This window comes from Nannospalax galili, unplaced genomic scaffold, assembly GCF_000622305.1.
Source record: "Nannospalax galili isolate Female #2095 unplaced genomic scaffold, S.galili_v1.0 scaffold759, whole genome shotgun sequence".
In the NCBI taxonomy this organism is placed as follows: domain Eukaryota; kingdom Metazoa; phylum Chordata; class Mammalia; order Rodentia; family Spalacidae; genus Nannospalax; species Nannospalax galili.
In genome coordinates this window covers 272620-284803 of record NW_008342628.1, presented here as the reverse complement: position 1 = coordinate 284803, position 12184 = coordinate 272620, and the positions used below count along the sequence as shown (strand labels likewise).

Below are 12184 nucleotides of genomic sequence, written 5' to 3'. Positions count from 1 at the left end.
AGGATCACACTACGATTCCAATTGCCGTCTAAGAGACAAAGGTTACTGTCCGAGTCACACTAGGTAAATTACGTGCTGAAACAAAAATATCAATACTCTGATAAAATATAATAGATTCCAGTCTGCAAAACAATAATTCCCAATTTCTAAGATCTAAGCTAAAATTAAAATTAGTCAACATAAGGAGACAGGCGAAATGGCTTAGCAGTTTAAAGCACTTGCTGCTCTTGCAGAAGACCTGGGTTTGGTTCCTAGCACTCATGTCACGCAGTTCACAACTGCCTGTAACTCCAGCTCCAGGAGATTCAATGTTCTCTTCTGGCCTCTGTGGGTAACTGCACTCACACGTACATACATATACACACATACACACATAATTAAAAATCAAATTAAAATATAAAAAAATACTCAGCATAGGAAAACCCAAGAAAATATGGCTCATTATCAATAACAGCAACAACAAAGATAAGTAATTGATAGCAACCTAAGACACCTTAGATGCTGGAATTAGCAAACAAGAATTTTGAAAATATTTTATACTTATAATGTGTGTGGGCACATGTGCGCTGAGGACAACTTGCAGGAGTCAGTTCTCAGGTTGAACTCCAGTCATCAGACTTGGCAGGAAGGGGCTTTACCTGCTGAGACATCTTGCCAGCTAAAGGACTTAATAAAGTAGCAACTAGAACTTCCTGTAAATTATGCAGTTATCTAAAATAAAATAGGCATGTTTTAATTTAAGAACTTTAAAATTGAAAGCGCCGTTAATGATTAAGAGACACACATGACCAAAATAAGATTTCTTTATTTATAGGTCCTGGATGATACACAGTAATCCGGAGACTACACACAGAGGGCAGGGACCTATAGTGAAAGACAGGGACCTATGGACTGATGCCTTCCCTGGGGACCAGGGCAGTATCCAGATAGATTTCTCAAAAAAAAGAGTTTAATTGGTGTGTTTAAAGCAAGCAGGCATGAGTTCCAGATGGTCAGACAGTGCTGGGAAATACTCACTATGGTATACCTGCAGAGCCCATGCCAAGTTGAGAGTCAGGGGGCCTAGCTGGTTTATACTACTTATCTCACATGGGAGTGGTCAGCAGAGAGCAGCTGTCCATGGCAGAGATGAGAACCACTGACTCTGAGGAACTAAGGGGAAGAAGAGGGTGCAGAACTAGAAAGAGTCAAGGATGACTGAGTCCTGCTCCTGGTATATGAAAATCCAACTTATATTTAAAATGGATACAGAGGCATCATAAAATATAACCCTTCACTACAGCCTGTAACACTAAAAACAAATAGTAAATCTTAACAGACAAAAAGAAACCTTAAAAAATTCTAAAGCTAAACTAAGGGGAAGAAGAGGGTGCAGAACTAGAAAGAGTCAAGGATGACTGAGTCCTGCTCCTGGTATATGAAAATCCAACTTATATTTAAAATGGATACAGAGGCATCATAAAATATAACCCTTCACTACAGCCTGTAACACTAAAAACATATAGTAAATCTTAACAGACAAAAAGAAACCTTAAAAAATTCTAAAGCTAAAAAATTTATCAGATAAAGCTGAACAGCACGAAAAAAAAAAAAAAAAAGCCACAACAAAGAAAAGTGTCAATAACCTAAATAGAGAAGAGCATAAATGCTCCAATCCAAAGTGAAGAGAGGGAAAGGCTGACGGAACCTGGACAGAGCCCCACAGGTATGACTCCAACAGGTCTAATACATGTGTAAATAGAGTTCAAGACAGGCAGGGACTGGCAATGAAGTGCAGTCATGTGTTGTTCAAGGATGGCTGTGTGCTGAAAGATAGGAGGCAATTTTACTGTCACATCAGACAATTCATTGTGTATGAACATCAGAGTGTGCTCACACTGTGACAGCTGTGATGTTGCTAGGTGTGTACTCACATGGTGACAGTTGTGATGTTGCTAGGTATGTGCTCACACGGTGACAGCTGTGATGTTGCTAGGTGTGAGTTTACACTGTGATAGATGTGATGTAGCTAGGTGTGTGCTCACACTTTGATAGATGTGATACTGGTAGGTATGTGTTCACACTGTGAGAGATGTGATGCATCCCCCACACTCATGTACAACCACACACAAATACCACATACATGTATACACAAAAATTATAATGACAATAAAATTAAATAACAAAAGTATGGGTCTTGGCATACAGCTCAGTGGTAAAGCACTGGCCTATCATGCACACGGAATGCCCACAACACAAAAGGAAAACAAAAACAAACAAAAAAGGTGTGTTATGTAGAAATATGGAAGGAGTGTTCAAAAGAACTAAAACTAACAATGCGCAGAGGATACAGGGAGTGACTTTCACTGACATTTTAAACATTTTGCCATGAGTTTATCTCAAGTACCACATGCAGGAATAATATAGATTTCCCCATCACATGGACTACCCCAAGGATTCTGTGATAACACACTGCACCCACAGCATCTTCATTACCTAAGCTGAGCTACTGAAATACAACTTTAGAAGATTCTAACATGCTATCAAGTTTAACAAAGCCACAGGTCTACCCATAGGCACCGTATAACCATACCCAAAAGTAACAAAGTAACACTTTGAAGCATGCCCTATTATTTCAAATAACTTAAAATTATTCCCACTCTTATTTAAAAGAAAGAAAGAAAGAAAGAAAGAAAGAAAGAAAGAAAGAAAGAAAGAAAGAAAGAAAGAAAGAAAGAAAAACTGAATAAGCAGACTCACAGTTCCACAAGGTTGGGAAGCTTCTCAGCAAGATTTTCTGGCTGAAAATTAAAAACTCAGAATTAAATTTTATCTTTGAAAAACTGTTAACATTTCTAGTTAGCTTAAACAATATACTATCTTCTTGAGGGATGTAAATTTAGAGAATGTGAAAATAGTAAGTCAGCAGGTCTGGGGTTTGTATTTACATCAACTGCAATACAACTTATAAACTCGAACAGTTAAATTCAACATTCCCTAAAGAAACCAGAATCCCTATGATCCATAGTCATGGAAGAAATAAAACTGTTCAACAGACACAGACAGAGGGAAGAAGGTCACAGATGAGAGAGTCAGAGGTTGGAGAGAGGCAGCTGTAGCCAAACAATACCAAGGAATGCCAGCAAACCTTGCACAGGGAGACAGGCATTCAAAAGATTCTAGAATCCCCAAAGAGATCTCATCCTGACCACCAAATCCTAATTTCATACTTTAGCCTCCAAAGCCCCGAGCAAATAAACTGCTGTTAATGCCATTCCCTTACGCAGCCCTCAAACTCCCAAGTCTTGCTGCTAAAGAAAGTGAGGAAAATCTCCAGGCCTCCAGGTTCTATGTCCCGACAAGGCTCAAAAAGGAACAGAGCCTGGTGGGCCAACAGTGTCAGACCTGAGGTTAGAACAGAGAGGGTACAGCACATAGGAAATTACCATGGGGAGGAATGCCTTTCCATGGAAAAATTCTAGAACAATTCTACTCATAGGATGAAAGAAGGAGGCTCTGGATGGAGGGAAGGCTTCTTGTAAATAACTATACAAGTAATCACAAACATGCATACAGTTCAGATTTACAAGTAAACAAAGACGTAAGCTATTAGAACCAAAAGGGCACACAGGCTTTTTTTTTTTTTTTTCCATTCCACATCTGAAAGTACTATAATATAAGTTATGTTTCAATGACTGAATCAGGAATGGCTTTCAGAAAACTGTCTGATATGAATTCCGAAAGACAAATCTAATTATAAGAGATTGCACTGAGGTGGAAAGGAGGGCCGTTCAGTTCTCCTTCTGAGCACAGGAGGTTACATATGCAAAGGGAAAAGAGGAGGGATGTTTAGGAAGTTACAATTTATTTTCCTATAACTCCTGAGTAGTAGTTCTAAAGGCATCTTAGGCTTTATAAAATCCAATTATAAAAACAATTGTGCTTGGGGCTAAAGACATGGTCCAGTGGTTAAGGACATACACTGATTATCATAGTGTTGGCTCTTAACTTGACACACCTGGGAAGAAGGACCCTCAATTAATTTCTTTCATCAGACTGGCCTGTGGGCATGTCTGTGGTGCATTTCCTGATTGCTGATTAATGTGGAGAGTCTAGACTACTGTGGGTGGTACCATCCTTGTGCTAGTGGGCCTGTGCTGTGTAAGAAAGGCAGCTGAGCAAGGCAGTGGAAGCAAGCCAATAAGCAGTAGTCTTGTTTCAATTCCTGCCTCCAGGTTTCTGTTTTGCCTTCCTGTGATGATGGACTAAGATGAAATAAACCCTTTCCTCCCCAAGTTGCTTTTGGTTGGTGTTTTATGACAGCAATAGAGAAGTGACCTGGAGCACTGCTCTTGCAGAGGACCAAAATTTAGTTGCCAGTACCTACACAGGGTGGCTCACAACCACCTGGAACTCTAGCTCCAGGGGATCTGCGGGCACCACATTCACATGTACACATCCTCACCTATACACAGAAACATAATATCTTTAATTAAAAATTATGCCAATAGAAAAACTAAAGCTTTAGGGACTAGTATTTTTTTATATTTGCAATAACAAAGTAGCTTTTCATACAGAAACTCCCTAACAGTGATTATAAAAAAGAATTAGGACTGCTATTTTCTATCTACTTATATCACTTGAAATTTTGTGTGCATGTGCATGTGTGTGTGTGTGTGTGTGTGTATGTGTGTGTGTGTGTTGTTTCATCTTGTTTTGAGACAGGGTCTCACTATGTACTACTAGCTGGCCTGGAATTCAATAAGTAGACCAGGTTGGCATTGATCTCATATATATCTGCCTGCCTTTACCTTCTGAGTGCTACGATTAAAGGTGTGTGCCAACACACCCAGCATCATCTGAATTTTTAACAATAAACAGGCATGTTATGATTGGCTTGTCAACTTGACATGCCTGAGAAGGCAGAACCTCAACTGGGGAACTTCCTCTATCAGACTGTCCTGTGAGTATGTCTATGGAACATTTTCTTGATTGTTGAGTGATATGGGAGGGTCCAGCCCACTGTGGGTGTTGCCACCTCTGGGGAGGTGGGCCTGGGTTACATAAGAAATCAGGCTGAGCATAGGCCAGAAGAACAAGCCAGAATTAGTGTTCCTCCCAGGTCTGTTCTTCAGTCCTGCCTCGAGGTTCCTGTACTGAGTTCCTGCCTGATTTCCCTCAAAGGTGGACTACCACTTGAAAGTGTAAGATGTAATAAACACTTTCCTGGGCTGGAGGGATAGCGCAGCCATTAAAGGCTAAGACTAACAACCAAAACAATAAACCCTTTCCTACCCAAGTTGTTTTTGGTCAGTGTTTTATCACAGCAATAGAAAGCAAACTAGGACATATGGTTTTTACAATTGAAAAAATAAAAATTAAGTTTTAAAATGTATTATGTACAGTATGGTATAAGCTATTATATAACTGGTTAACTAACTGTATATAATTTGAGATCTAAATACTCAATAGGACAAATGTCATCAGTCTAGCATATCTGGGTCATCAAGTCTGAAGACATACAATTTTGCAGGAAAAGGCAAGGAACAGATCAGTAAGAACTGTTAAGATTTGAATACAAAATGTTGCCCACAGGCTCAGGTTTGAACATCTGGTGCCCAGACGACCATGCTGTTTTGGAAAGTTGTGGAGCCTTAGAAAGTAAGTCCTAGCTGGGGAGTGGGGAGACAGGTTACTAGGGGCCTGCCTTGAGCCTCATACTCTGGCCCTGTTTCTGAATAGTCTCTGCTTACTGGTCTGCCAATATGTAAACATGCTTTGCTAGAGCTACTACCACTAGCTCCTGCCTGCCATGGACCAAGTCTCCATAGCCAAACTGCCTCCACTCTATAACTAATATAAGGCCTGAAATTTTATACTAAGGAATAGCTTATTAAAAGATCCTAAACACAGACAGGCATGGTGGTACACATCTTTAATCCCAGTACCTGGGAGGTGAGGCAGGTGGATCTCTGCAAGATGGAGGCCAGCCTGGTCTACATTGCAAGTTCCAGGCCAGCTGGGACTACTACAGAGAGACCCTGTGTCAAAAAAAAAAAAAATCCTAAACACAATGCAAATCCACTGGTTTATTTAGATAAGAAAATAAGACTGGGAGGCTGGAGAGATAGCTTAGCAATTAAGAACACTAGCTGCTCTTGCAGAGAACTTGGTTTGGTTTCTAGCAGCCATATGGCAGCTAACAACGCTCCTTAATTCCAGTTACAGGGGATCTCATGCCTCTTCTGGCCTCTGTGGGCATTGCACAACATAGGCACACATATCCATAAAATCAAAACACTCATGTACATAAAAATAAATTTTAAAAAATATTTTATTATTTTAATTTTTTGTGTATGAGTGTATTGCCTGCATGTACGTGAGTGCACCCGTGTTGTGCAATGCTGCAGAGGTCAGAAGAGGGCATCAGATTCCCCTGGAACTGGAGTTAAGGATGGTTTGTAGCCACCATGAGGGTGCTGGGAATCAAATCCGGGTCCTCTGCAAGAGCGGTCAGAGCTCTTAACCGCTGAGCCATCTCTCCAACCCCAAATAAAATTAAGTCTAAAAAGAGAAAATAACATTAGCAATTTCACTGGCATACAGTGTATTTCAATATAATATCAATATCTCAAGCTGCTTAGATACAGATATCCTTGCCCTTTTTGATAAGCAAATATCACTGAATATGAATATTAAGAAGGGAAGCATTTGAGCACCCACTGTTGAAAGAACCACTTATATTTAAAGTGATGCAAACTGTGGCCTCCCATATTTTGATGTCTATGAGGTACTTCAAAACTTCTTTCCTCAGATGTTACAAGAGGATCTATCCAAATCCCTGGAATGTTTCTCAGTACTGGAATCTTTCCTAGTAAGAATACACACTTCCATTTATGGGCATACATACAAAAGCATCCTAGGAAACTAAAGAATGATAGGACAGGACTTAATTGTAATTATTCTTATAAAAAGCAAAGATTGAGAGGGACAAAATGTTGACAGATCCTCATCTAGTTTCACCTGAGAGGGTATCAATATTGTTTCTTGGTTAACTTGTATGACCTGTAATTATTTCTGGGTGCTTATTTGGCTCAGTCAGAGAGCATTCTAATTGTTCCATGAAAAACTAGTTTTGTTTTGTTTTGTAGTTGTGTTTTGTTTTTTGAGTAATAGCTGTACACGAAAGCAATGAGATCATACTTCTGCTGTGGACTCATCACTATGAGTTTATTAACAGGTACAGTACACTGTGTTTCTAATTTAAAAATAGATACACTAACCTTGAGGAAACATCAGTTCATGGAACACTGACTTTTAAAAATACAAAAATAAATAGGGCCAGTCAGGGCTTTAATCCCAGCACTAGGGAGGCAAGAGGCAGGTAAATCGCTGTGAGATAGAGACTGAGGCCCCCAAGGCCAGTCTGGTCTACATGGCGAGTTCAAGACCAGCTGGTGCTACAGGGAGTCTGTAAAAAAAAAAAAAAAAAAAAAAAAAAAAGTAAATAAACCACTTAACAATAAATGCTCAAAAAGCCTAGCAAACTGGCAGTCTACTGATAGGCCATGACTGACCCCTACTGGTATTCCGTAGTATCAGTCTCACTAAATCACACATTTTCAGCACTGTACCTCAATAATATGTGGGAAATAAGAAATCCCACTAACATTTACCTAAACAATTTTTCCTTCTTCTTCATAACTAATGCAAAAGTTAAGTTTAACAAGCACAGATGGCATAAAATGTTGATGCTTTCAAATTCCTCTTAAAAGTGAATGCTTTCAAATGTTTGTGTCTTGGGACAAAAACTTCATGTTTTGCAAACCACAACAGATCCATGACGTTCTGTGGGAGGGACTGTGAGCCACTGCTTTCCTGCTCTCTCCTTCCGGGAACAGGGCAGAAGAGCTTACCCTTTTCACAGTGACCACAAGATGCTGAAAGCTTTGTTAGGCTTCATCCCTCAGTAGGAGCACCTCAAGCCAGAGTCCCCAAGCAATCTGAAATAGTAGTGCACTGTCAACAGAAAATTTCTGTGCTGTTAAAGCCACGTGATTCAGCAAAATATGCTCCAGGATAACATCTAAACACATCTCACAGAAGGCACAGATTTCAATGCATTTTGGCTCTACAGCAGTTATAAAAACTAGAATCAAAAAGAATGATTTTGGACCCCTACTTTACACAATAGACAAAAATTAACTCAAAATGGATCATCAGTTTAAGAGCTGAAATCAGCATTCAGAGAAAACATAGGAATAACTCTACTTGACCTTGAATGTGGCAGTGGAGTCACAGATGTTTCAACAAAAGCATGCACAACAATAGAAAAGATAAAAAGATAAAAGTTGAACTTTATAATTAAAACCTTTTGTATTGAAGAGCCAGAATGCACTGACTCCATTTGGCTAGCTTCTTCAGACAAGCCTGGACAAACTCAGGCATATTGTAAATTTTTCCAGTTGCCACACCCCCCACCCCACCCTCCACCCCCCTGGAAGCTATAGATTAAGCAAGCCCTAAACATATAAAAGCCTTGTAAGGTATGAACAAAAACTTCTGGTCCTAAAGTTATCAGTCAGCACATTCCAATGTCCTGAAGACACCAATCAAAACTCCCCTGTACTCAGGATATGGGGCCATCCAATTATTTTAAAAGATGCTTGGTGTGCGCAGGTTTGTGTGAAGATCTTCAACAAAAGCCCCTGCCTGCTATTGTTCGGGGCTGGATGCCATCTTTGGCTTGTGGAGGCCATGCCTGGCTAGCCGCTAATTTGGTTACTTGATACTTAAATTTCTGAATTAAATTTTTATGCAATTTTCCTTCATGTCTGTGGGAATTATTCCCCACTCTCAGACCCTAACATTTGGGGGCTCATCTGGGATCGGGAATAGAGACCCCAGACTCACAGGAGCAGGCCACCGGAGCCAGCCTTGGTAAGTCCTGTCTGCTCTCTCTCTCTCTCTCTCTCTCTCTCTCTCTCTCTCTCTCTCTCTCTCTCTCTTGCTTTTTGGTAGTCTGGACATCCTGGGGCTCAATGGAGATCAGGTGGACACACTATTGATCTCAGAGCCAGAGGAGAACATGTGGACCCCCTCCTCTGATGGGGGTCATGCTCCAGCCTGACGAGGAATCCAGGCGGGACCGGCACAGAGTCTTGGTCCAGCCTGATGTGGAATCCCGGCAGGCCAGACACAAGATTTTGGTCGAGTCTGACATGGAATCCAGGCTGGCCAAATCTTTTTGGAAAAGGGACAGGGGCAGCCTTCTCTGCTGACTCTTCATGCTGCGAGATTTTCATTTCCCTCTCTAAGTGTTAAGGTTCAGACAGCCCTGCCCCCTCACCAACACCACTGTTTGGCCAACACAGCAGGTTTCCCCTCTGATCTCTAAAGAGAACAGGTTTTAACAGTCCCGCTCTCCCACTCCCCTCCCCACCACGCCCAACTTTAAAAAGAATACATCTTGTGCCAAAACCCGGTTCTGGCTTCCAGGGGCCTGCCTGGACTTCTCCAGTGCCATTAACTTGGCTTTCAGCCATTTGCCTTCAAGGTGCAAGGGGAGCTGACACTCTGTAATGACTAGACCTATGAAGCAGATAAAAAATTGCTATGCTCCAGGGCCAAAACCTTACAAGAGACAAGCCACTACCAACACATAGTTAGAACTATGAGAGGTTAAAAGGGATAGCCTACTTGGATGGAAGACTTAAGATCCAGACTCCACTGGTCCCAATCGCTCCCCTTTTTCTGCATTGTGATTCTAAGCCTGTTTTTCTCTGGAATAGAGTTATTTCCCTCTCTGATGCTCAGTTGCTGTATGCTTGCTTTTTGTCCCTGGCACATCGTTCCCTAGTTACAATGTCATGGATAGACTAAAAAGAAGAGCATTATGATGTCTCTTTGCATTTTCTTTTAGGTACCATTGTTTTCTGTGTTTCTTATTCCCCAGGTCATGGTACTTAATCCAAGATCATGTATAATAAATTATAATTTTTTTTCCAATCCAGACTGATAGCCCTCTTCAAAGGAATTCACCATGCGAGTTAACAGTCTTGCCTTAGTTTAAAAGTAAAATATGGATAAACAATTTTAAAAACTTTTAGGCTAAAAAAAAAAAAACAGAAAAACAAAAAAATGCCTTTTTGTATTAATTATATTGGTAAATTGTCACGTGCTGTTTGAGCTCACTGAGATGCTGACTCTGGAGATGGGATTGGCCCTCCCACTTCAGACTCAAACCTATTACCTCAAGATATTCATTCTCCAAGACTTTCTTAGGCTCAGGCTGGCCCCCTGAGAAAAGGAGAACAACAAAACAGCCTAAGAGTAAAGGCACTGTACAATTAAAAAAAGCTAAGGTGTAAACTAATTGCAGCAGAGGGTATTACTGTCTATAGCAAAAATAGTTAATGGGATTCTCTATTTGGTCACTAACACAGACTAATGTAAAATGTATGGTAAATACAAAGATAAATTTAACTACTTAATAAACAACAGGATAACAACAGGAGAGATTTTTCAAGAAAAGAGATCTTCTGCCTAGAATTCCTAGTAACTAAAACATCAGTTTTCCTTAATTGTTTATGCTAAAAGCTGCAAACATCAATTTGATAATGCTTAAATAAATATGTACCAGTTGCTTCTTTCCACCTCATCAGTATGTATGGCTTTATCCAACACAGCCATTTTGAGATGAGATTCTTATATATATACACATCTATATGTATATATGTATGTATGTATGTATATGGATATATATGTAAAGTACTGCTGACTTTTAAGAGTTTCTTTTATATACATCTGATCAAAAAATTCATCAAGGTAACAGGTCTTGGTTTTAAAAATGGTTTGTTGTGACATTGTGTCTAACCACAGTATTTATTGAATGAGACTGTTATAAATGTATAGATTTATGTTTAATACTAATAATACAAATAATTTACTAGATATTAAATTGACTTGTAAGTTCTCTTGTAAACTAAAATTGTTAAATTACAACATGGTTCCTATTAAAAATATAAATTAACTTTTAAGGAATGAATGCTTCTGCTCCAGAAGTGCAGTTTATCTTTATGTTTAGATACGTTTTATATAAAATAAACATTTTCCAATTCTGTATAAAACATCTCTAAATCTTTAAAGGAGTATTCCCAGGGAGAAACTGAGACTGGCCAGTCACCCATGGAGTTAGAAAAGAAGGCAACCATACCCTTAGTGGGCTCTGCTTGTAATGTGACATCGGATAGATCTGGGGCTGGCCCGTGTCCTCTAGCCCACATGCAGCCTCCGCTAGTGAAGCTAGCTATTCAGTTGACAAACAAGAACCAATATTGTTATGGTTCCAGGGATCTGCTTGGACTGCACAGTATGAAGAGGCAGCAGCTGATTCGAATTGGGTACCGCGTGGATAACAATTGCTTTTTTTCCACCTAAAGCAAGGTTTTGATAGACCACTCTCTAAACTACATAAGGTAAAAGATTTACCTGAAAACTTATAAAAACATGGGTGATATTAACTTATTACATTATCTTATGTATACAATCTAGATTCCATGTTCTGTTAATAACATGCTACACACTACTTTCTTCTGAGTCAAACAACTACCATCTTCATGACTTCAGCTGTGTCCACTAACACAAGATCATCACAATTGGACTTGTAGACTTAAGTATCTAATTAAAGGAGGAGGGGTAATCAGGGTCATTGGACCCTCACCTGAGTATCCAGCTGCTCTTCCCAACCAGCTGTATATAATTTGGCCCTACTCATACATGGTCTCCTGGGTTTGGGGAGGACTAGCATATATTATCTGGGAAAGGCTAGGGAGAGAAGGCTTGATCCATGCTGGGTTAAGGCTTCCCAGTGTAAATACTCTCAGGTCACTCATATACCTCAGCAACCCCTCAGTCATCTCTGTAACTAAGCTCAATAAATTCATTGGTTCCCCAGAAAATCTCTAATGTAATCAAACATTGGTTTGATGTTGGGGAACCCTGCTGCTAGGGTTGTAGTCCTTCATGTCCGGATAGCTCTAAGGGGCTCGGCGCTATATGGAAGGACTCTCCTCAGCAGGGGGGCCTCCTGCTCTCTGCCTGACTTATCTGGAAAGTGCCACCAAGCACAGATGCCTGACCTTATTTGGAACATGACCTTTGGAATAGTTACCTGGAGTAAAAACTACCCCCAGGTTTTTTCTAT

At 40.1% G+C, this 12184-nt stretch overlaps 1 protein-coding gene across 4 annotated transcripts in view; it reads right to left on the bottom strand.

Annotated features, from left to right (window-relative positions):
• The window catches only part of Lrrc28 (leucine rich repeat containing 28), a gene marked incomplete at its 3' end in the record, with an annotated part of 141932 nt that overhangs the window by 103535 nt on the left and 26213 nt on the right, over positions 1–12184 (bottom strand). For all 4 annotated transcript variants that reach the window (XM_017799534.2, XM_029566214.1, XM_017799536.2 and 1 more), the window contains 1 exon segment: positions 2740–2780. In XM_017799534.2, coding sequence (XP_017655023.1) covers positions 2740–2780 — 41 coding nt within the window.